A 26,496-nucleotide genomic window follows, 5' to 3' on the forward strand; every position below is an offset into this window, starting at 1 on the left:
TGGGATCCTTATGCCGTCCTTGCGCTTTGCACCACGTGTGCTTAACCTGCTGCACTACCATCTGACTCCCTCAATTTTTAAAAAAATTTTTTTAATTTTTTATTTTATTTATTCCCTTTTGTTGCCCTTGTTTTATTGTTGTAGTTATTGTTGTTGTCGTCGTTGTTGGATAGGACAGAGAGAAATGGAGACAGGAGGGGGAGACAGAGAGGAGGAGAGAAAGATAGACACCTGCAGACCTGCGTCACCGCCTGTGAAGCGACTCCCCTGCAGGTGGGGAGCCGGGGCCCAAACCGGGATCCTTATGCCGGTCCTTGTGCTTTGCGCCACCTGCGCTTAACCCGCTGCGCTACAGCCCGACTCCCCTCCCTCAATTTTTTTTTAAAGATTTATTAATGAGAGATAGGAGAGAAAGAGAACCAGAGCATCACTCTGGTACATGTGCTACTGGGGATTGAACTCAGGATTTATGCTTAAGAGTCAAAGGCTTTATCCACCATGCAACGTCTTGGGTCACTCAATGTTTTCTTTTCTATATGCCATAATATTTAATCAGATGGTAAAATTAAAAGGATTCAGAGTAGCCTGGGAGGTGGTGCAATGGACCCTTAAGCATGAGATCCCCAGTCTGATTCTTGGCATCATATGTGCCAGGATGAGGCTCTCCTTCTTTCTCTCTCTTCTCCCCTCCATAAATAAATAAACCTTAAAAATAAAAATAATAGCAAAGAAAGGGTTAACGATAACAACCTTTTATTTATTTATTTTGGATAGAGACAGAAATTGAGAAGGAAGAGGGATATATAGAGACAAAGACACCTACAGCACTGCTTCAGTGCTTGTGAAACTTCCCCCTGCAGGTGGGGACCAGGGGCTTCAGTAGAGTGGGTATTCTGCATGTCTGTTGAAGGGCTGATCCTTGGACCTACAGATGACTAGTACCCTGGTCTCTCAAAATAAATCTAAAGAAAAAAACAACAAAACTCAGTATCTATGTTCATATGCAACACTGACCTCCAGTTTTCCTTTTTTCATAAAATACAATTTTGAAATTGAGATTTTAGTCTTATAATGGAACACTGGATGTTTCTTCCTTTTTAGATATTTTTATTAGTGATTTACAAGATTATAATAGAGCTATAACTGGATGTTTGCCCTCTCTTTATATTAGAATAATCTATGCAGATCAGACTTTATATAGATCATGCATAGGTTCTCCTCCCTAAAGGTAAACTAATTTTTTTTGGTCATATGTAAATCTAGGCTATCTTGTTAGCTGTATGTAATTGAAGCATCACTCTTATTTTAGTAGTTTTCAAAGACTTATTTATATATGACAGAGAGCCAGAGTATCATTCTGGTACATCTGATGCTGGGGATCAAAACTCAGGGCCTCATATTTGAAAGTCCCGTGCCCTTCCCTTTCCCCTTCTTGTCCTGCCATATTATTTCATTATGGTTTTATTCCTTCTTTTACCTCTTTATTCATTTGTTTTAAAATGATTGGTTTTCTTGTCTCCTGTTCTTGGAGTGCCAATTTCCGTTTGCTTCATCTCTTGAGTACTGTCAAGAGTTTATGCTACTCTTATTTTCAGCACAAATCTCTATAGAGCTTTCCTTTTTATCTGGAGTTCCAGAGGAGCCCGAAGTTTTGTGGTAAGCCTGGAGAGTAGTTTTTCCACTGCCTTCAGACAGAGTCTGGGGGGGGGGTTAATGGCCTTGGACCACTAAGTTTTTCTCTCCTTTTATAGAAAGGTAGTCTTTTGTGACTAGGTTTTATGTGGGAGGCTCAGTTCCAGCTGCCTGTGGAACCAAAGGCACAATATTTGCCTGAAGTAGGTATTAAAACCCCAGGCACCAATCCTCACATTCTGTGGTGTCACTCCTGCTTATGACTATGGTTTTGAGCTATTATTAAGGGTATTAACACCTAACTGGATTTCCCTTTTATCCTTTTAATCGAGGCTATGATTACATTTTTTTTTTTTGTTCTTAATACTTAAATCTTATATTGGGAGGGCAGGGTTCATTCATATCAGCTAAGTCTTTTATGTTGCTATATAAAAATCACTCCAATGGCGACTTCTCAAAGACTAACCTATATTTATTCTTAAGTCTGTAACATAATTTCACTTTGTCCAAACGTGTAGATACCATAGTTAATTTATGATTTTTTCAGGTGATGTGAAGGACTTCAGAATTGACATGAAAGATATAAGGACAAGTAAATGATTTGACTGGAAGCAAAGGAAGACAAAATATCCAAGGGAAAAGAATAAAACTGCAGACTTAAGAATATGTGTAGGAGGCAGGGGTACATAGCATAATGGTTATGCAAAGATACTCTCATGCCTGAGGCTCCAAAGTCCCAGGTTCAATCCCCTGCACCATCATAAACCAGAGCTGAGCAGTGCTCTGGTTAAAAAAAAAAAAAGAATATGTGTAGGGCCTGGGAGGTGGTGCACCCAATTTCAAGGCCCCAGATTCCATGGGCCTTTCAAGAGCAGGTCTGCAGGTGTCTCTCAATTTCTCTCTGTCCTATCAAATAAAATAAATATTAAAAGAATCAGTGGAAGCATACATAAATACTTTATCCTAGATTCCACAATAGCCAATAATATCTCACCAGTTTTTTTTTAACCTCTCTGCAACATTCTACTCTCCTACTTCTATTTTAATCTATGAATAGTTCTAGTTCTCTTTACTTTGGCAACATTCTTTTTGTGGTTCCTCCTTCTGTCCCACAGATGTTTTTCCTCTTCCCGCTCCCCACATTTTAGGTATCAGATGTATGCTGACAGCCCCAATAGTTATATCTCTAATTCCCATGTCTTAAATTCTATACTACTAGTTTCTGGATGTTTCCTTCTACAAGTATTTTCCTTTCTTCCAACACTGGCTTATTCTGTACCGCCTGTGTCCTGTGTTCACTATCTTTGGTTGTGGTACTTGCCTTTTCCAATCACCTAACAGCCATTTTTATGTCCTACTCACACTTTTGTATCATCGGTTGACAAGTCTTGATCATTTAAGAAGATTGATACTGGGAGTCGGGCTGTAGCGCAGCGGGTTAAACGCAGGTGGCGCAAAGCACAAGGACCGGCATAAGGATCCCGGTTCGAACCCCGGCTCCCCACCTGCAGGGGAGTCTCTTCACAGGCGGTGAAGCAGGTCTGCAGGTGTCTATCTTTCTGTCCCCCTCTCTATCTTCCCCTCCTCTCTCCGTTTCTCTCTGTCGTATCCAACAACGACGACAACAACAATAATAACTACAACAATAAAAACAACAAGGGCAACAAAAGGGAATAAATAAATAAAATAAAATATTTAAAAAAAAAAAAGAAAAAAAAAAAGAAGATTGATACTGTCTCTCTCTGCTACTTGCCTAACTCAGGACCTCATCATCTAGTACTCAGACTATTGCAACACATTTCTAACCAGTCTTTTCTTCTTCCTTTAACTGTCTACACCATTGCTAGTAAACATTTCTAAAACACAGGCTTAACAATATTGCTCAACAACCTTAATGCCAAATTCAAGATTGCTGATTTGGCTGCCACCTACTTTTACAAAGTAATCTTCCCCTTTATCACTTCAAATACCCTTTGACCCAGCTAAGCTACATTACTCACTCTTTCTGATACTAGGCTCTGAATAGTCTTGTCTCAGGAGTGCTTTAAATCATGTAAATTCCTTTCTCTGAACATTTTCCCACCCCACTCTCAAATCCTACATAAAGCCTTTCCCCCTTATGAAGGTGGAAGTAATCTTGTCCTTTGCTGAACAGCAAAAATACATTAACCTTTCACAAAGCATTTACAGTCTACCTCAAAAAAGGCTCACTTAGGTCTCTGTTACCTTTTTGATGACATAGTGACTAAGAACAGAGATTCTGAAGCTGGTGAAGTGGGTTTCAAGCATAGCTATGCCACTTATTAATTTGGGGACAGTTATTTTACCTTGTTGTATTTGTTTATTCCTCTGTCAAATGAGGAAAATAATGGTATTTACCACATGGGGCTGCTGTGAGCATTACTCAGTTATATGTAAAGAGCATACAGAACAGTTAGCAGGTACATGATACATTTAACTAAGAAGGCAAAATTGGATATGCTTCATCATTGTACTACCCAGTCACATTACTTTCCACACAGTGGGCATTCATCAAGTTTTTTTTTTTTTAATAGTTAAAAAAAATTACAACCAACCAATAAAATGCCAGGTAATTCATGGCATTATCCACCCAAGTGGTACAGAATAGTGCTAGAAGAATTCTGATAAGAGAAAGATCACAGTAATGTCAGTTTATAAGAAAGATACCTTATGAAAGGGCGACTCCCCAATGCTATGGTATTTTAAAAGGTCTAATCTGAGTGAGGCAGAGAGAATGAACTCATAGGATAATAGTAAATAAACTATTAGCCCAGGAGACATGAGCACATAGAATCAGGCATTTCAAAGGGAGGGTTGGAAACAGAAAGATAACAAAGCCAGAATAAACTGTTTATAAAAACAGGAAGTTTTTTCTTTTTCCTTTAAAGGAAGCTATAAATTCCTGACTATATGGTACTTATAGGCCAGGGTTTCTGTATAGATTTGAGAAAGTTGGGAACAATTAAATTCAATTTTAGGTATGTTGAATTAAAGACACCATGTGCTATGATTTGGCAAGGTCATGTAGGTGGCTATGAAAGGAAAGATGAGGGTTTTTAATGACAGAAATCAGGCAATCCTCAGATTAGAGTTGATCATTGCAAAGGGAGGCACAGATGAGCTGGCAAGAATGACACAAAGGCCAATAGAAGAGTACAGTTTGTGAGGAATGCTTCCCTGTAACCTGATACTATACTAAGATTAGTAGCTTAGTTATCAAAAATATCCAGATATGTTCTGGTGAATTATATGTAAACTCCGTAATTGGGAACATTCAGTAAAATCTGTCTCTTAGACAAAATATAAATTCCAAGAGAGCAGACATTCTTACATCCTCAAATGTGCATCTCTAGGGCTTAGTCCAGTTTCCCTAGTTACTAATTATGTAAAACTGGGTAGAGAACTTAAGTACTACAAGTTTCACTTAATTCATCAGTGTATGGGAAAGTGTGTGTAATATCAATTTAATTAAAATAGTTAATGTAGAATGCCTGTCACATAACAATCAATAAATTATCCTCTTATTATATGAAAGAAGCTAATTAATACTTATTGAAACTGCTTCAAATGACACTTTTGAAAAGTCATGCAGTTTCCTCAATACCCCTGTGGCTAGGAACTAACATGAACAAGTTCTGAAGAACTCATGAGACAGTACAGATTTTTTTCTTGTTGTATGTTTCATATTGGTTTGGTCCCCTTCCCCCCACCTCTGGAAGATTGTGGTTTAGCCCTGCTAGTTTTGCCCCAGAGGGACCCCTACAGAGTTCGAGAGTTCTTGGCGCGCCTGTGTGAAGAGATGGAGGACAGATCTGTGTGGTGATTAGTTTAAGGGTCTCTCTCTGCCGCCAGAGCACAAGGGCAGGAGAACACATGTTTGCCCGCTCGTGAATAAAGCCTCTCTGCCCAGCTGTGTGTCTCTGGTCGTCTCTGTCTACCGCCGCGAAGCTAGCCCGGCCTGCTGGAGCCTCATGCACATGAGATTTCAGTTCTCTTGATTCATTTTTCCTTTTAGCAGAGGGAAAGAAACACCACTGCACAGGGCTGCCTTAGGCACTGTGGTGCTGAGACTCAAACCTGGGCCAGGCACATAGTAAAGTGTTTATACCACCTAGTTAACTATTCATCTTGCCCCAGATTTTTTTTTTAATCTTAAGGAGCTAGAGAAAGAATAAATCCCCAAATTCATCAAAAGAAATAACAAGAACCAGAGCAGACTTTTTTTTTTTTTGCCACCAGTGTTATTGCTGGGGCTCAGTGCCCGCACTAAGACTCTACCACTTCCAGTGGCTGTTTCCTTCCTTCCCCTTCCCTTCCATCAAGTAAAAAAAAAAAAAAGAGAGAGAGAGAGGTGGGGGAAGAGGAAGTAGGGAGGAAGACACCTATAGCACTGCTTTGCTGCTTGTGAAGCTTCACCCCTGCAGGTCAGGACTGAGGCTTGAACACAGATGGCTATGTGCACTCTGCCAGGGATACCATTTCCCAGCCCCACTCAGCAGAATTATTTTTAAAGGAAGCTAAATAGACAAAAATAAAAAAATATCAATGAAGTATGAGCTATTCTTTGAAATGCCCAATGAAATTGACACTTAGCTAGGCTCACAAGAAAAGAACAAAAAATATCTTGCCTCTGTGTCTTTGCTTAACTTGTAAGAACTTACTTTCAGGGGCTGGGGAGACAGCATAATGGTTATGCAAAAGCTTTTCAAGCCTGAGGCTCTGAGGTCTCAGGTTCAATCCCCAAGCACTACCATAAGCCAGAACTAAGCAGTGTCGCAGTGTTCTAGTCTTTGTCTCTCTCTCTCTCTTTCCCTCTATATCTACCCTTCTCATTAAAATAAACTAAATAAAAATATTTAAAAAAATTAAAAATTCACTTTCAGTATCTTTGGGCTAGGAGATAGTGACTTTTTTGTAGTATTTGAAAAAATTTTCTGCATGTAATTTAACTTAAATTTAGATTAAACATGGGAGAGAGTAAACTGACCATATTCACAAGAGTAGTCTGACACATGGCAAATGAATAAATTGTAATTCAGGAGAAAATTCTGGACTTCAAGGTATTTTTTATCTAAGTAGAGGAAATTGTTACTTGTCAACAATAAGCAAATGATTGTATTATTGGATTGTCTGAAAAGTCATGACGCTATTCTATGCAAAAATGCATCACAACTTTTCTGAAACCCAACAAAATGTCTTTTATTTAAAGGAGTGACTCTAGAAATGTTTGCCTGGAGCCAGAGCAATAGCTCACTGAGTAGGACATGTGCCTTGCTGTGTGTGACTTAAGACTTGAGCCATGGCACCACATGGGAGTGCCAGGTATCAGGAAGCTTTGGTGCTGTGGTGTCTCTCTGTTTCTATATCTGACTGAAAAGTTGGCCTAAGAGAAATGAATCCACACATACATGAGGCCCTGGCCTTAACAAAACAAAAAATTGTTACAGCAACTTGAATCTAATTTATATTAAAAAACGTTAGTTTCAATTAGGAATCACAGGAGCAAGGCTATCTTTACTTTAAAATGGGAATAAGACAGTCCTTTAAAAGTTAAAGGATAAGAACTTGTAATGGGTATCAAGTGTTTCAATGAAGTGAATTAGTGGAGTCAGTCTGACTCAATTCAATTAACATTTACACAGATAAGGCACTTCTTCTTCGCCTGATAAGGCACTAAAGTAGATTCAACTGTTAGGTGGTTTAAAGGGAAGGAGAAACCAAAGTGACCATGTGATTATAATAGAAGAATTATATCCAATCTCTTCTTAGAAATAGTTACATATTATGATTGGATGTAGAAGAGACAGTACAAAGCATAAAAACTAATCCTACACTATAGAATGTAGAATACAATTATAAAAGGAAGATGAAGTGGCTGGGTGGTGGCACACCTGGTTGAACACACGTTACAGTGCTCAGGGACCCAGGTTTGAGCCCCTAGTTCCTACCTGCAGGGGGAAAGCTTTGTAAGTGGTAAAGCAGTGCTGCAGGTGTCTCTCTCCCTCTCTATCACTCCCTTCCCTCTCGGTTTCTGGCTGTTTCTATCCAATAAATAAAGATAATGCAAAAAAAAAAAAAAAAAAACTAAAAAAAAAGACAAAAAATAAGTGTGAATTATAAAAAACAACTCTGTGTAGGTACCTAAGTAAGTGTTAGGGATTATCAAAATTTTACTTGTGCAAAGTATTTAGTATACTATGAGCTGCTGTTTCTACTACTCCCACTCCCCAGGGTGGGGGTGTGTGACTAATTTCATTAAGTATCTGTTCCATGTAACATCATAATCTTAAGACAGACAGATGTGGTTAATTTGGAGATACAAAAGAAAACAGGAAACTCAACTAATCAGCAATATGTCTGATGAGAGCAGGTAGGTATTAGTTGTGAGGAAGTGGACAAGCACTCTCAGGTTTCAAAGCAACATCATTGTGATAAGATTCTGGGAAGAGAGCAGGTGGTGTGGTAGGAGTCATTAATTACAAGATGTCCAGGCTTAGCAAAAGACCCACTTTTAAGACTTAATTATCAACAGCATGCTTCAAATTGATTGTAAACTATCTTAATTGTAGAACGTCTCCAAGGAAAAAAAAAAAGGTTAACTAAAAAATTTAAGTTGAATAGCCATACCAGAAATGACTGTAAAGATTTCACAGCTGAAAAATAAAGTATTTGAAATGAAAGATTATTCTAGAGTATTGATCAGTGGAATAATCTGGTAAATTCCTACCTTAACCATAAATTTATTCATAAATATTTTATTTATTTATTTATTTTAAATATTTTTATTATCTTTATTTAATCAAGAGGGTAGGGGAGATAGAAAGAGAGACACCTGCAGACCTGCTTCACCACTTGTGAAGCTTTCCCCCTGCAGGTGGGGTCTGGGGGTTTGAACCTGGGTCCTTGAGCACTGTAACATGTGCGCTCAACCAGGTGCGCCACCACCTGGCCCTATTTTATTTATTTTAATGAGAGAGAGAATGACCTGAACATTGTTCAGCTCTGGCTTATGGTGGTGCTAGGGACTGAACCTGGGACTTTGGAACCTCAGACATGAGAGTCTTTTTGCATAACCATTATGCTATCTCTCCTGCCCAAGTCCATTCATTTTTTCTTAAGTGTACAAGTTTTTTTCTTAATATTTATTTACTTATTCCATTTTGTTGTTTTATTGTTGTAGTTACCATTGTTGTTGTCGTTGTTGGATAGGACAGAGAAATGGAGAGAGGACAGGACAGAGAGGGGGAGAGAAAGATAAGACACCTGCAGACCTGCTTCACCGCTTGTGAAGCGACTCCCCTGCAGGTGGGGAGCCAGGGGCTCGAACCAGGATCCTTAAGCCAGTCCTTGTGCTTTGCGCCACCTGTGCTTAACCCACTGCGCTACCATCCAACTCCCTAGTCTATTCATTTAAAAATAATATTTATGAAGATTAAATGTCTCGGGCAGGGGTAGATAGCATATGGTTATGCAAAGAGACTCTCCTGAGGCTCCAAAGTCCTAGGTTCAATCCCCTGCACTACCATAAACCAGAGCTGAACAGTGCTCTGGTGAAAAAAAAAATACATACATACATGTATATATATATAGTCTGCCTCTTTTATGTATATATTTATTATATTTGTCCATATGTAAAATTATGTAGAAATGTGATCATATAAAGTGGTAAGAATCTTCTATAAAGATTAGTCCACACCAGGTGGTTTCTATTTTTTGTGCTTTAACTTTATAATAGTTTATAAAACTTCTGATATTAAGACTTTGTTTTATATATATATTGCCCCCAGGGTTATTGCTGGGGCTCGTTGCCTGCACCGAATCCTCTGCTCCTGAGGACATTTTTCCCATTTTGTTGCCCTTGTTGTCATTATTGTTGTTGTCATTGCTTTTGTTGTTGGATGGGACAGAGAGGGGAAAGATAGACACCTGCAGATCTGCTTCACAGCTTGTGAAGCGACGCCCCTGCAGATGGGGAGCCGGGACTTGAACCGGGATCCTTCCGCTGGTCCTTGCACTTTGCACCATGTGTGCTTAACCCGCTGTGCTATCACCCGGCCCCCTAAGACTTTATTCTTTTTCTCACTTAAAAGTTTATTTATGAAAGAGAGAGAACCAGAGCATCACCCTGGCAATGCCAAGGTCAAACTCTGGACATCATGCTTGAGAGTCTATTGCTTTCTGTATCTCCTGGGCTGCCCTTGGAGAAAACTTCTACAGAAAGGTGTTACTCAGAATTTAATATAATCAGCATGTGAAAACTTGCTATATAGTACACTGTTCACTGCTTAAAAGAAACGTGCCCTTTTTTAACAGTCTATTTACTTAGTCCATTATGTTTTATCGGTGTGTGAACAGAAAATCTGAACGTAAATGGAGGAACTCAAGAGAAAAAGCAAGACAGCTGGGGTATGTGTGTCAAGGAATCCTGAAAACTGGGAAAGGTACAGTTTTGTGGTTTGAGGGCTAGGACTTTAGGAGAGAGTGACTGTATTTGCTGATGGAGGCAGGTTTATGAGCAATGATGGGTCCACTATTAGGAGGTGAGGAATGGTGGGGGTGGGGAAGCAGTTGGCAGTGAAGCTCTTGCTTCAGCTTCACAGAAGCAAGAGGAAGGCAATTTTTTTGGGGTGGAGGGGGGACTAGTGGTTTATAGTTGACAGTAAAATACAGTAATTGGCACATTTTTGTTTTCCACATAACACTAACCCCCCACGTAGGTCCTCCTCCACCATCATGTTCCAGAACCTGAATACTCGACGCTGCCCCAGAGTCCTTTGCTTTGGTGCAATACACCAAGAGGAGTTGAAGGCACATGTTACCATACACAAAGACATGGGTTCAAGTCCCTGGTTCCCATGTGCAGAAGGTTGGGGGTGGGGGCTTTATGAGTGGTAAAGCAGTGCTGTAGGTGTTTTTATATATGGGAGTGTATAAAAAAAAACCCTGAGTGAACTCAGACAGTGCAGTTTCAAGCAGCAAGTAAAACTGACCTGTGGTATTTAAAGGTATGCAGTCATTACTTCTTGGTAAGAAAAGAGACAGTGAGCAAAAGGTAGCATGAGTGAAGCATTTGGACACTGGCAATGCTGTTTCTTGATCTTGACAAAGGTTAATCTTACCTTGTCGTAGTTCACTGAATTATTCATATTTTTGTTCTTTTCTTTATGTATTTTTTTCTCAATTAAAACACATAAAATCATTTACCTGTTTTTTCTGTGCTTTGTTCCTACTTTCCAGCCAATCATCCATTTGTTCCTCAATTTCTTCTATAGAAGTTCCATGATCATAAGATTGAATATATGTACTTTCTAAAGGTGTGTATACAGGAAATTCAGGCTTGGGTTTTTTTACTTTCACTTTCTTCTGTTCTAAAAAAAAAATGTTTAAAAGAACCAATTATTGAGGTTTGTTAAAAATAGTTTCTAATATTTCATTCACAAGCCAGACCCTAAAAGCATATATATTGTTCTTTTGCCAAAAGACTTGCTTTACAATGGTTGACTGTAAGTCTTGTAAACCTTGTCAATGAATAACTTTTTAGTCAAGTTTAGAGAAGTTATAGATGAGATGATGATGTAGTCACTACTGATTTATATATGACTTTTTTTTTTTTTTGAGAGACAGTGAAAGAGACCATAGTACCTAAGCTTCCTTCATGTGGTGGGGTCAGTCTTGAACCTGGGTAGCCCAAGTGGCAAAGCAGTACACTATCCAAGTGATCTGTTTTGTTGGTTCCAGCTTTATTGTTCATGAAAGATTTTATTTTGGCATGGTGGGAAGAACCTGGTCATTATGTCTGAAACCTATCTCACCTAGAAATTACATAACATTGGACAAGTAATTTCTTTTTTTCTTTTTACCAGAGCACTGCTCAGTTCTGGTTTATAGTGGTGCAGAGGATTGAAGCTAGGACTTTAGAACCTCAGGCATGAGAATCTCTTTGCAGTAACCTCTCAGATCAAAAGTTAACTTCAAAGTTGATGTGAGGAAATTATATATATTATTTAGTATACTATTTGGCACAAAATTCTTCTTTCTTCTTTATTTTTTAGATATCAGAACCTTATGAGTTCTATCACTTTCTGGGCGACTTTCTCATTCTATTTGGGAGAGACACCATAGCACTACTCCATCGTGCTTGTAATACTGAGGCTCAAAATCAGGGCCACACATTTGCTAATTCATGCACTCTACTGAATGAGCTATAGCAACTCCCCGACAGGAGGGGAGCTGGGAGGCATGAACCGGGATCTTTATGCTGGTCCTTGCACCACCTGCACTTGACCTGCTGCGCTACCGCCCAACTCCCATCTATATTTCTATATAAGAGAACTGCTGCATTTTTCTTGAACCTTTTCTCTCCAACCGCTCTGCACTCAGGCAGCTTTATTTTCTAGCCCCAGTATTCTCTCTCCAAGCAGACTTATTCTACTTACTAGTCTGTTATGGAAGCCTCAACTCCACCCAAAGTGTTCTTCATATCCTATCTCTGTTTGGAATTTTCTTTGTGTGTCTAGCTCTTTGGTGAAATGATCTCTGAAATCTTGAATTTGTGTCTGTTATGGTTAGTTTTAAATTACTTTCTAAATTCACTCAGATAAGCATGGTTTCTGACACTCAGGCAGCAGGTGGCACTGTGGTTATGCTTTTTATATGTCATCGTGGGGGAGAGGAGAGTCTTCCATATAACTTTGGATGGATTTAGACAGAATAGGTTCTGACTCTGTTGCAGTCTGGGCTAGCTACACAGTTTTAGTTTCTCACCATGTTTCCTTGCCTTCTTGGGCCGAGCCTATGGTCGGCTTATGTCTGTACCAAAATGTTGCTTTTTCTAGCTGCTTTTTCTGTCTTTAAAGTTTATCCTGTACCCTCTTCCTACATGTGTCTGCACCTACCTGTGACTCAGTGAATTCCTTCAATGTTGTGAGATTCTAGGTGTTTTTAATCACTGCTTTATTTAGTTTTTCCTGGATGTGATCTTGCAGTTGCTGCTATTCCATGGTACATGCCTTAGAACTACTAGCTTTTTTAAAATCGCTACCAGGATTATTGATCAGAATTGATATGGCCATATTTTTTATTTTATTCTTTATTTCAATATTAGATAGTATGGAGAAAGAGACACTAGCAGACTGGCTTCACTGCTTGTGAGGCTAACCCTCCTGCAGGTGGGGAATGGGGACTTGACTTCTGGTCCCTGTGCTTGGTAGTGTGTTCTCAACTGGATGTGCTACTGCCCCTGCCCCAACCCTTGAATAGACATTTCTTTAAAAGAAAAAAAGTACATTCATTAGGGTTGCCCCAGTAAAAAACAACAAATAACTAGAGTGGTAAAGAGTAAGTGAAGAGTAATTCCAACCTTGTACACAGTCTTAGTGGGAATGTAAATAGTATAGCACTATGGAAAGTAGTATGGTGATTCCTTCCATAGTTAAAAACAGAACAGCTATATGATCCAGTAATTCCACTTCTGGTTATGTATCTGAAAGAAACCTAAAAGCAGTTTCTTGAAGAAGTATTTGTATACTCATGTTTTCAGCAGAATTATTCATAGTTATTAAAACGTGGAAATTGTGATCTAAGAGTCCATGATAGAAGTATAGATAAGCAAAATATAAACATTTAATGGCATATTATTTAGCCTGTAAATTGATGGGAATTCAGGTATATGTTCCAACATGGATGATCCTTGAAGACATTACACTAAGTGAAGTAAATCAGTCACAAGACAAATATTCCACACTTATGAGTAGACATATACATGTCAGTGAAGCAGTGCTGTAGGTGTCCTTCTTTCTCTATTCCCCTCAATTTCTGTCCTATCAAAAGAAAACCTTTGTCTACAAATAAATTTTTGTGATAAGAGAGCTGGTTAGCTTTTTTTTTCTTTCTTTTTTTACACTGGAGCACTGCTCAGCTCTGGCTTATGGTGGTGTGGGAGATTGAACCTGGGAGCCTCAGGCATGACAGTCTCTTTAAATAACCATTATGCTATTTAAAATCCCTGATCGAGCTGATTAGGTTTTATTATATGACTTGTAAGTTAAGGTATAGAGTGTCTACTTGATAATATTCCCAGAGTTACCAGAAGAAATGCTCTGACCTAGTGGGGCTACTTCTGCCCTCTCTCCTTCACTATCAATTCTGAATCAATTTACAGAACAACCATCTCCTTTGTCTCGAATCCTAAGTTTTATAGAAGTCTTTATCTTAAGGAAGGTGAATGTCTTTCCATTCTGTCACTCTAAAAAGGCACATTCTGTCCCCAACCTCTTTATTGTCCCTTGGCTCCCCCCTACTTTGGTCCATTCCTGGTAGGTGCCAGAGACCACTTGACAAAAGATAGCTTGCAAGTAATGTCTGCAATTACTATGATGAAAACAGCTTGACAGTGAGCTGTAGATTATTATAAAAACAAAATCAAAGAATGTATAGAGGATAAGGAAAATAAGTTTTATGTCTATCCCTGTACCCTCCTCTTGTCTACTGAAATTTTAATCTTTGTAACCAATTTCTTTTTTATGCATTCTTTATTTATTCCCTTTTGTTGTAGTTGTTATTGATGTCATCATTGTTAGATAGGACAGAGAGAAATGCAGAGAGGGGGAGAGAAAGATAGATACCTGCAGACCTGCTTCACCGCTTGTGAAGTGACCCCCCTGCTGGTGGGGAGCCAGGGGCTCGAAGTGAGATTCTTATGCCGGTCCTTGCACTACCAATTTCTTTTTGAAATAAATTAAATGCATTTTCTTCTAGTATGATATGGGCTGTTTGTTTTGTTGTCAGGCATCCACCTGCATCCTGTACATGGCAAAGCAGGCAAACTACCCAGGTGAGCTATCTTGCCCTGGGCTGCTTCAGTACTAAAACTAGTAATCATATCTATTGACTCAAAATAAAATCAGTATGATTAAGGAATATATAAAAAGTATATTAACACTGAAAAGGTATTATATTTGTAACTATTTAAACCAAAACCATATAACTGATTAGAAATTTATGGTGAAAAGATAAGTGCTATTTTACTTACAAATAGAACATTTTTTTCTTTTCTTCTGCGGGAAAAGTATATTTCCCCCTATAAAATAACACTTTAATAAGACCACCCTTCTTAATCAAAGCATTTCTATGGGGGCCATCAGAGGAAATGGTACAGTCAGCAGCAGAATAGAAAGACTTGAGGTCATGAAAGACAGAGGCAGCATAAAACAGCTAGTGCTAATCTGCATGAGATGCATTACTCAATTAAGCAGATGGAAATGTTATTATGAACTCAGTATTCCAATGATGGTCTTTAAAATTAAGAAGGATAGGGCCAAATGAAATGCACACTGGGGGATTTGGGGTCTTTATGCAATAATTCTAAAGTATACAATGCAGAACAGTGTAATGAAGTTAACAAAATTAATTAAAAGATTCTTTGCATGTAACCATTAGAGACTACATTAAAAAATACATGACAGTTTCTGGCATTATTAGTAATAACATGAAAGTTTTTTTTTTAATATTTTAATGTTGACATCACCTTTTTTTTAAATGTACCACTGGTATGAAAAAACACGAGAGTAAGAAGCCTTACTACTCAGCTTAGTATGTTAGTTTGACTGTTACTTTTAGCAGATATTCCAGTGCTTTTCTATTTTGAGTTTCAAAAGCTGAAAATCGGAGATGAGTCCTTTTTTTTTTTTCTACCAAGCTTATTGGTGAGCTTGGTGCATGCATAATCACTCCACTACTTCCAGTAGTCATCCCCCCTTCTTTCAATAGAAGGGGAGAGAAAGAGAAGAGAGACACCTGCAACATTGCTATACCACCTGTGAAACTTCCTCCCTGAATGTGGGCAGCAGAGGCTTGAATTTGTGACCCCCAAGCTTTCTGGAAGACCTTACTTTAAAAAATTAATTAATTTTTAATAAAAATGTTTATTTTTACCATACCTCAACACAGCTCTAGCTTACAGTGGTGTGAGGGACTGAGCCAGGGCTTCAGAGCCTCATGAATGAAAGTTTTTTTTTATTGGGTGGGTGATTAATGTTATACAGCAGAAAGTAAATACAATAGTTTGTACATGCATAACACTTTCCAGTTTTCCATATAACAATACATCCCCCCCAAGATGATTATATTCTTACTGGTAAATGTCGTCTACATATTTAAACAATCTTACATTCCAAAAATAAGAGAATGATTAAATATGTTTGAGTAACGCTATCAAACTCTTATGGAGAACAAAGATCTTAGAACAGTTTTGGAAAGATGATTACGCACTTTAGGGGCAAGGTGGTAGCTCACTAAGAAGAGCACATATCGTCATGCTTGAGCAGCTGGTTCAAGCCCCTGGTCCCCAAATGTGGGGGGAAGTTTCTTAAGAATTGCTGAGGTGTTTTCCCTTTCTCTTCTCCTTCATTTCTCTCTCATACTCAGAAAGAAAGAAGATACTAAGATCACATAAAAATAAGCTGAGTGTTTCAAGTAAGTACAGGAATGTGACATACATACACCATGGTGACTATTGTTAATAACACTGTGTTGAGTATTTGGAAGTCTCTTAAGAGTAGAGCTTAAAAGTTCTCATTACAAGAAAAAAAAATTATCTGTGGAGGGGGCTCACTGGTGGAATGCGGGCATGAATGTGTGAGGTCTTTAAGTTCAAATCCTGGTAATGCATATAGCTAGAGTGAAACTCTGATTTTTATTGCTCAGTAATAAATCAGATATGTTGTATATCAGAAACCAGCATAACACTGTAGGTCAATAATACTGTAAAAAAAAAAAAGTCATGCTTCTGAAAGCAATGAAATGTAGTATATTCATACTGCTGCTAGAAGGTAAATTTGGGTCGGTTTGCTACTTTTCTCTTTGCTTTTAAACTTTTTTTTTCCTTTTGACTAGTCTTTAAAGGTTCAGGAAATTTTCATGTAAAGATTTTACTTAAACATAAATCACATTTATATTTCATTTACTCTATCATTTAAATTTAATTCAACATTATTTCAACAATTGCTACATTAGTTTCTATTTTAACCTTGGGCTCAATGTAACAATAAATTGTTTTCCAGGGCCAGGGAGGTAGCACTAATGGTAACTTTGATGTCAGAGGCTGTGCAGGTCCTAGGCTCTAATTCTGGCACCATCATAAGCCAGAGCAGTGCTGTGGTTAAACATAAAACACCTGGCCCAACACATTTATCCTCACTTAATATGTAATCCTCGAATTCGAAACTCTTCCCTCTTAAAGAAGTCTGCTTTAAATGCTATAGTTCACTCGAATATTATTTTTTAACTAAAATTGCTGAAGTGTTTTAAATTCAATTATGCATTCCTTAAAGCAGGACAGGTGCACAGTTGATAGCAATTAATATTCATGACATGAATTCACATGTTCATTTATTCATTTATTTACTTTGTCACATTATTATATAAAGTACTGCAGGCAACAAGATGAAGAAGTGACAACTTGTGTTCTAAAGCTACCCAGACACCTGAAAGACTGTAGTACATAGAAAAAACAGAAATTGGGAGTCAGGCGGTGTCGCAAGAACCGGCGTAAGGATCCCGGTTCAAGCCCCCGGCTCCCCAACTACAGGGGAGTCGCTTCACAAGCGGTGAAGCAGGTCTGCAGGTGTCTATCTTTCTCTTCCCCTCTCTTTCCTATCTAACAACGATGACATCAATGGGAATAAATAAATGTTTTTTTTTTAAAAAAGAGAAAACAGAAATTGCTGATAGTTTTACCTTATATGATAAAGATTGAGCAACTTGAAACTGAACTATTCAAGGAGACTCAATCTAATCATATGGGTCTTTACACACAAAGAACCTCTTGCAGTTATGTTTCTCCTCAAATGATAGTCAAGGTATAAAGTTATGTCTTTCAGTCTGATTTATGAAGTCTTGGTGTGGTATAAACATAACATCACAGCTCTTGTTTTCTAATTTGATTTGGCTTACTTACTTCCATGGAGTGCAAAAATAGCTCTCACTGCACACCTTTAAAAGCACACAAGTTGTTTTGTAAAGTGAACTGTGCATGTATCGAAGGGTTGAAGTAACTAGGTATTAATCATCTTTCCATTGTCTCCTGTGCCTATCAGGTACCATGCACACTTAGTACTTCTGAAAACTTAGGGAGCTAAAAAAGTATCAACCAAAAACACTTCCAATCAGTTTTTTTTTTTTTTTTTTTGCTTCCAGGGTTATTGCTGTGGCTTGGTGCCATTTTTATTAGACAGGAGGGGGAGATAAAGAGGTAGAAAGACAAACACCTGCAGACCTGCTTCACTACTCATGAAGCGTTCCCCCTGCATGTAGTGAGCAGGAACTTGAATGTGGGTTCTTGGGCTTAGTACTTATATGTGCTTAACCAGGTGTACCACAGCTTTCGCCGCACCCATCAAATTTTAAAAGACTAAAATTTCACCTTCATAAGCTCACTGGACAAGTATCTGTGGAACCCTGCTTTGTGCTGGGGACTCTTCAAGGGATTTGCATAGGCAAAACATTCTACTGGAGGAAGATACTAAATAAAGTTAGTAAATGGTGTTAAATGTTCTGAACAAAAATAAGTCAGGGGACTGGGAGGTAGTTTGCCCAGTTGAGCACAAGCCTCTAAGAACTGAGGAACTAGAGGCTACTCACTATTTACATACATAATAATTAAGTACAAGTAATTCTATTTAGAGAGTGGCAGAAAACCCAAATTTAAACAGATTTATATAATATTAACACAGTGGGCAATGTGTAAAACTCACTTTGAAGTGTTTCAAGTTCAGCTGTACTCGATGCATCTTCCTTTTCCTTCAATCTTGTTTCTTTATATTTGGCGTAAAACTGCCTAGCATCCTTAAAAAAAAGTTACACATAAATTAACATAAAAGTCACTTTGGTTTACACATAACTTCATTTTAAAGCAACATATTCATTTAATAAGTATGTCTTTGTGTTAAATTTTATGATGTACAGAATAAATAGTTACCATTTTTTTCCTTCTGAATTGATTCTCTTAGCTGAGAGTATAAGTAGAATCTCAGTATTCAAGGGAAATATTCTATTTTCTTCCATTGTTTATTTTCTCAATATTGTGCTATTGCAAGGACAAAGGGCAGAGAAGCATTTGCAGAACTGAATTACTTGGCATAGTGAACTAAATTATTGTGACTAAGAAAACAGCATAATTTTTCATATTAGTCCCCTAAGTCTAAAATATTTTTAAATTTCTTTTTAATATTTATTCCCTTGTTGCCATTATTATTGTCATTGTTAATGATATCATCATCGTTGGATAGGACAGAGTGGAGGAGAGAAAGACACCTGCAGACCTGATTCACCACTTGTAAAGCGACTCTCCTGCAGGTGGGGAGCCAAGGGCTCGATCTGGATCCTTACGCCAGTCCTTGCATCACCTGCACTTAACCTGCTGCGTAACCGCCCAATTCCCGAGTCCAATATATTTTTATATATATAGTATATAATTTTGATTATGAAACAAAAATGACCATGTTGATACAAGTGAATGCTTCTTCTATACTTAGAGACGAGTCCTTATCCTGAAAGGCTGTGCTGAGGACACATACTCTACACAAAATACTTAGGTGTCAAGATACAAAAGCTAAAGCCTCCTGTAGTAGGTCAGTACTGAGACTAGAAGGGTAAAACAAACTGACTGCTCTGGGCATATGAAGCTCCTGACAGCAGAAATAGCAGCACAGTTTCCTACTACCCCCTTGACACAAACTTCATCTATGCTATTAGCAATACCGCTGGCCACACTGTGATGTGCTTTCACATCTCTGGGTATGCTTTGTTGTCTAGCTAGAATATGTCTGGTCCCTACCATTATTCTGATGAACTCCTATTTACCCTTGAGATTTCAAGCATCATCTCTTATGCAAGTCTTTCTAAACTCCATTGGCAGAATAATTTTCTACTGTATACTGTTTCTGCATTTAAATACATTTCTATGATTGCTTGTATTATGCCATATTATCTCCCAGAAAATGAGATATTTCAGAAGGGGGACTTGTAAGCCCACAGCTGGCACAAAATAGTAAGTGTTCACTGAACTCAATTAGATTGAACTATATGAAAAAGAAATGAAACAACTTTATCATTAACTGATACAGAATAAGAAAAATGAGTTATCATGGATAGCTCTAGGCTAAAATTCCCAGATTTTAAGAATACTAGAGCAGAAAAATCATAGGCCCACTTGAGTGTTTTAATCTATTCAAGAAAAGAAAGAAAAAAAACCAAAGCATGATTCTACCCTGATTCAGATGTTAATGTATGAACACTTAAAACCATCCCCCCACCATAGAACCGGAAAGGGAGGGGTAGGAAAGGAGAGATACTGTAGCACTTTTCCACTGCTTGTGAAGCTGCTCCCTCCCCTTCAGGTGGGTACTGGGGACCTGGGTCATCGTAAGGTGTGAGCTTTAAGGGGTGTACCACCAACACTTTAATCTATGATTGTCTAGGTTAAAGTGTCCTCCTAGGGTCAATGTCTACTTGGCTTCTATAAGCACTCTATCACCAGAGAATGATTAGGAAAATAATGGTCTAGACATCACTCTGGCACATGTGCTGCCAGGGATCGAACTCAGTACCTCATGCTTGAGAGTCCAAAGCTTTATCACTGTGCAGCCAGACATCACTCTGCGACAAGTGCTGCTGGGGATCGAACTCAGGACCTCATGCTTGAGAGTCTAAAGCTTTATCACTGCGCCACCTTCCAGACCACGAGCAGGTTTTTGAAAAACTTTTATTCTGGGTGGGGGTAGATAGCATAATGGTTATGCAAAGAGGCTCTCATGCCTGAGGCTCTGCAGTCCCAGGTTCAATCCCCAGCACCAACATAAGCCAGGGCTGAGCAGTGCTCTGGTGTTTCTCTCTGTGTCTTTCTCTCTCTGCATCTCTCTCAAAAATAAAATAAATAAAAGACTTAAAAAAAAACTTTTATTCTATTTGTTTGTTTGTTTGTTTGACAGAACAGAGAGAAGTTGAGAGGAGAAAGAGGAGGGAAAGAGGGAGGGAGAAAGAGACCTGCAGCACTGCTTCACCACTCCTAAAGTTCCCTCTGTGGGTGAGGGCTGGGGACTTGAACCTGGGCCCTTGCATACAGTAGTCTGTGCACTCAGCTGGGGGGTGCCACTGCTGGGAAAAAAAAAAAAAAGGAAAATAATGGTCTTTCAATAAGCACTGAATCATTATAATAAAGCTATGTGTTATTTCCATATCTACTTTATGTTACTTTTTTCTACTAAGATTCGCACAAATGCTAGGCCATTTAAATAACCTGAAAGATACAGGTATCCATAACTACCCATCCTCCCCATGCTGGTATGTATTCTAAATTTGAACAGGGTTTTGAGTTAGTTTTTTGAGACTCCTTAGCATTCCCCATATCCCTAAGAAAAACCCTAGAATAACCAATTTTTAATATTAAGCTATTTATTCCTTGGTACGAATGAACTTATTAGCTTCTTTCCAAAATAGTTTCTAATAGTAGGGAGAGTAAAAGGTCTGAAATGCATTGGCTACTTTAAGGGAATAGGCAAGATGGTACTATGCAAGAAAAGAAGTATATAGGTGCTATCTATGAATGTGAACGACTTAGGTAAGAATAAAAACCACAGGACCAAGAAGGCAAACTGTGCAGCCATCCTCCCTTTAGATCTCGCTCAATTCTGTCATCTCACTAGGTATGTAAGCTCCTTCCTCTTTTTTTCCTTAAATTTATTTTCCCTTTTGTTGCCCTTGTTGCTTTTCGTTGTTGTATTTATTATTGTTATTGTTACTGATGTTGTCGTTGTTAGATAGGACAGGGAGAGACACCTGTAGACCTGCTTCACTGCCTGTGAAGCGACTCCCTTGCTTGGTGGGGAGCTGGGGGCTCGAACAGGAATCCTTATGCCAGTCCTTGCACTCTACGCCACCTGCGCTACAGCCCGACTCCTCTCCTTCCTCATGAAACAGGGATAACTCACAGAGCTGTTGTGAAGATTAAGTATCTTAACATATGGGAAACAGGATAATGTCCTGCATACTTTCCTTACACTTCATTCACCATAAGGGCAAGACCTCATTGTTACACCTGCATCTTTCAATGCAGAAACCTTTACCTAGGTAAGGACAACATTTTCTTTCCTAGTAGCCCTGCAGATTTAAACATTTCTCTGCTAATGCTGCTTTTGCCCGTTGCTGCACAGAATTCCACTAAAAACTCTTTGAACTACCCACTAGATCCCAAACCACGCTTGTTTGAAGACTGCAATGCCTTCAGTAACCTTACTCTAGTCCAACTAACTCCAAGAGTTTTAATACTCTCCTTAATCTCATCTCATAGCAAAGAATCCTATATCAAATATCCTTACAGTTTTCTTTTCTTGTCTCATTGTACTTCCTTAGATTATAATTACAGTATGTCTACTCCATGAAGCATTATTGCTGTATTTATTTTCATCTTTATGAGAAAGAGTGAAGGGGCCAGGCAGTGGCACAGCTGGTTAAGAACATATACTACAGTGCACAAGGACATGGGTTCAAGCCCCTGGTCCCCACCTGCAGGGGGAAAGCTTCACAAGTGGTGAAACAGGGCTGCAGATGTCTCTCTCCAGTAATAAATAATTAAGTAAAGAAAGAAACTGAAATCAAATGTGAGGTGTGGGGAACCCAAACCTGGATCAAATCTTGAGCTCTACTACTGAATAATAATGTTGTTACTAAGCCTGTGATCTAAAATAATTTCACTTTACACAACACACTGCTCCAATCTTTCAGTTTAGTCTCTCACTCTTAAAGATGCTCTGCAACCCTAGGATAATTTAAAAGGAATATGATCAATTTGTAAGGCAACTTGAGATTTTTGTCTTTTTTTAAAGTTATTTATTATTGGAGAGAGACAGACACCTGCAGCACTGCTTCACCACTTGTGAAGCTTTCCCCCTGCAGGTGGGGGCCAGGGGCTTGAACCCGGGTCCTTGCGCACCACAATATGAGCGTTTTACCAGGTGCACCACTACCTGGCCCCTGAGATTTTGTCTTAAAGGGGGTTGGAGATGAGACAGTTAGGGGTAACTTGAAACTATCATAGAATGTTTTAAGGCTCTCTACAAGAAAGGTTGATGTAAATTACTGTATATGGTTCTAGAACTGAAGGTTCTGATTTTGGATATATGTAAAGAGCTTTTAATAATTAAGATTACCTGGAAATGAAATAGGCTGTCAGTGAAAGTAATATTCAAAAAGACCGGGTAGCTATTCTTTATGAAATATTAGAGGAAAAGACTCGTGAATTCAAGAGAGACTAAGTAACATCAGTTTTGTGTGTTGCCTAGCATTTCCCCCTTCAGCTCTTCATGAAAGGATAATTCATGTGAATATATGCAAGTGTTATATTGAAAAAAAATAGTCTGGCTTTTGAATTCATAATCCTGTCTACCTACATGAGGATTTCTCATGGATATAAACACCTGGCACATAATAGCTCAATGAGTATTTCCTTTTTAAAAAAATATTTATTCCCTTTTGTTGCCCTTGTTTTATTGTTGTACTTATTCTTGTCATCATTGTTGGGTAGGAGAGAAATGGAGAGGAAGATAGACACCTGCAGACCTGCTTGTGAAGTGACTTCCCAGCAGGTGGGGAGCTAGGGGCTTGAACCAGGATCCCTATGCCGGTCCTTGCGCTTAACCCCTGCCCAACTCCCTATTTCCTTTCTTTTTATTTAACTTTCTTATTTCTAGGGTTAAAGAGTATCCTGCATAAAGTAAGCACTCAGTAAATATTTGTTGAAGGAATTATTGGAAGAGAGTGGTGCTCATGCAACATTCTATCTTTTTCCTCACACTTCCTCATCCTCTTGAGATTTGGTGGGGTCATGGGACTAGTGTGGGATGGGCTGTGGATGGAAATATCAAGTCAATCCAAGCCAAAGCATTAAAGAAAATCTTGTGTAATCCTCCAGTTCAAGAGTATTATTCACTCTTGCAGTAGTGAGCAAGGAGGCCACATGTTGCAGATCTGGCTAGCTATAGGACGTGAGATACTATTCCGAGTTCCTGATCAGTTTATTTTGCTATAATACAAATTCCAAGTTATAAAGTAGAGAATATGCAGTAGGAAATTTCTGCTTGGTCTGATCAGAAAAGATTGTGTGATGACAATGACATTTTCACTTAGCCATGAGGATGTAATCTTTCCAAAGTTAGTGAGCAGGAGAGAGAGGATAACCATGTCACAAACCTTTCTTCTAACATTACTGACACAGTTCATTAAGTGACACAGTTCATTAAGTGATAAAAACATGCCGGGCTGGCACTGTTGATCATGCTTTACTTCTCAATAGAAACTTCAAAATGTTAAACCACCAAGGAAAGAAGTTGATCTAGAGTGCTCTGAGGAGGGAAATAGTGCCATATGTTCTAACGGGAATCTGGAGCATGAAGGATCTCTGAGGAGAGAAAGCTGCAATAAAGATGGAGGAGGGGCCATTATCTTTTATTCTTTGACAGCATGAACCCTCTCTTTTGTTTGCAGTTCATGCATAGCCTACAATGCAGGAAAATACCATAGAAAAATTTCTAAAAAGTCTATCTGAAAAATCAGTTGCTCTTTGCTGAATATTATTCTCCCATTGACTTACACAATCATCTTTGAATTACATACATATATATATATATATTTGCAACAAAATTATGAAGAATTCAGTAAAGTATTAAAACCCTGAATAAGAGTCAAAACAGAAAATCAGAAGCTATACCTTCTTCTGCAAGGCATATAAAGTTTCTTTTTCCAAATTGTGTCCAGACAGGTGAGACTATAGAAATACTCTGAAAGGGAACTTCAGATCAGCTAGCCAATTCATTTATGATAAAGGTGGTTATATAGCTACAGGGTTATTTTTCCTTTTTTTTTTTTTTTTTCCCTCCTCCAGGGTTATTGCTGGGCTCGGTGCCTGCACCATGAATCCACTGCTCCTGGAGGCCATTTTTTCCCCCCTTTTGTTGCCCTTGTTGTAGCTTCGTTGTGGTTATTATTATTGCCCTTGTTGATGCAATTCGTTGTTGGATAGGACAGAGAGAAATGGAGAGAGGAGGGGAAGACAGAGGGGGAGAGAAAGATAGACACCTGCAGACCTGCTTCACCGCCTGTGAAGCGACTCCCCTGCAGGTGGGGAGCCGGGGGCTCGAACCGGGATCCTTACGCCGGTCCCTGCGCTTTGCGCCACATGCGCTTAACCCGCTGGCGCCACATGCGCTTAACCCGCTGGCGCCACATGCGCTTAACCTGCTGCGCCACCGCCTAACCCCCATTTTTCCTTATTTTTATTCCTACTACTAAGTAGCTGTGTCACTTGGGCAATCTGCCTCACCAACTTATGTCTTAAGAATTTTTAACTATATAAGCTATAAAATACAGAATTGATGAGATCATAAATTTCTAATATCCTGCCTTCAAAATTAATTAAAAATTATTTCCAAATCAAACAAAGCTTATTTCCAAATCAAACAAAGCCTACAGAACTCTACTGAATATTCTTTCAAATTCTGATTAATTGCATCTTCTGTCCTTTTCGAAGATAGAATCTTTGTCTTATATTGTAGGGACCTTTCCAATTTTCCCTTTGTCTGTTTGAAGCACAGAACTTTATTCTTATAAAATCTGAGACAGGACGTTCCATTTCTTTTCATATTCCCTAAGTAAATGATGTTTGTCTATAAAGCTTTTGTTTTAAAAGAAAACTTCCTTGTCTTTTTGATGATCTGTGTTTAACACTGAGTAGAAGGGCAGGCAATTCGGCATGTTATTAGCTGTGAATGTGTTGTTTATTTGGATTCTGACAGAGCTGCAGCAAGCAGAAGCAAAGGCTAGGAAGAAAAGGCCATCACTATGGTAGAAGTGACCTCTGGATTGGTCCATAATGATAGTTTCTGTGAGAGAAGATGTCTGTTTACAGATATAGTAGAGTATTTCCTTCACTCTCTAAAGCAGTTTGTATTTTTAAGGTAAAAGCCACGGTACCAAAAAGAAATTTCCTCTACTTCTCAGACACAGATGCAAGGCAATCTGTAAGTCCTGATGGAAGTGAGGATATTCATGCTGAAAACTGTATAATAATTTATAGTTTAATTGTGCTCTTGTAAGTTCAGCTCAGCAGTGAGATGAAGAGGGGAACTGAGATTTAACAATGTGAATGCTTTTTAGGGGATGCATATTTAAAGGAATTAAAGGAAGTTTTGTAATTTTTTTATATTTATTCCCTTTTTGTTGCCCTTTTTTTTTGTTGTTGTTGTTGTTGTTGTTATTGATATCATTGGATTGGAGATAGGGGAGAAAGACAGACACCTGCTTCGTCACCTGTGAAGCAACTGCCCTGAAGGTGGGGAGCTGGGATCCTTACACCAGTCCTTGTGCTTTGCATTATGCTTAACCCAATGCACTACCGCCCAACTCCCGGAAGTTTTGTATTTTATACATTGTTACTGAGAAACATAAAAGGTATAGAAAACTGTGAATGGAGAACTCCCAGAAATTCAAACTATTAAGTAAATAAATTCCGAATACTTAAGACATGTCTTACCTCAAAAATGTACAGAACTATGAAATAACTATCATCTACTGATTTTGTATGAAGTTATCTTTAACAAACTAAATTAGTACCAGTCCAAATATGAGGTCCCATCAGCCACAGTAGTATCAAAAATAGAATTAATTCTTTGCTGAATTACATGATTAACATTAAAAATATCCAAAGGTGGCGTTGGAGTTCAGAAAAAATTCTTGAGGTTGTAGATTGGACATAGCTACCAAAGCAGACCAGTTTAGTCAGATTCTAAGAGACTA

General features: G+C 38.5%; 1 protein-coding gene across 3 annotated transcripts in view; it reads right to left on the reverse strand.

Moving 5' to 3' along the window:
• Positions 1–26,496, reverse strand: part of DNAJC1 (DnaJ heat shock protein family (Hsp40) member C1) — a 148,686-nt gene that overhangs the window by 36,405 nt on the left and 85,785 nt on the right. For all 3 annotated transcript variants that reach the window (XR_009550268.1, XM_060192260.1, XM_007526340.3), the window contains exons 7-8: positions 18,405–18,495; positions 10,858–11,021 (exon numbers count right to left, since the gene is read on the reverse strand). Coding sequence is in view for 2 of the 3 variants with exons in the window: in XM_060192260.1 (XP_060048243.1) it covers positions 10,858–11,021; positions 18,405–18,495 (255 nt within the window). In the remaining variant the exon portion in view is untranslated. The remainder of the gene's footprint in view (positions 1–10,857; positions 11,022–18,404; positions 18,496–26,496) is intronic.

Source organism: Erinaceus europaeus, chromosome 6 (assembly GCF_950295315.1).
Source record: "Erinaceus europaeus chromosome 6, mEriEur2.1, whole genome shotgun sequence".
Lineage (NCBI taxonomy): Eukaryota > Metazoa > Chordata > Mammalia > Eulipotyphla > Erinaceidae > Erinaceus > Erinaceus europaeus.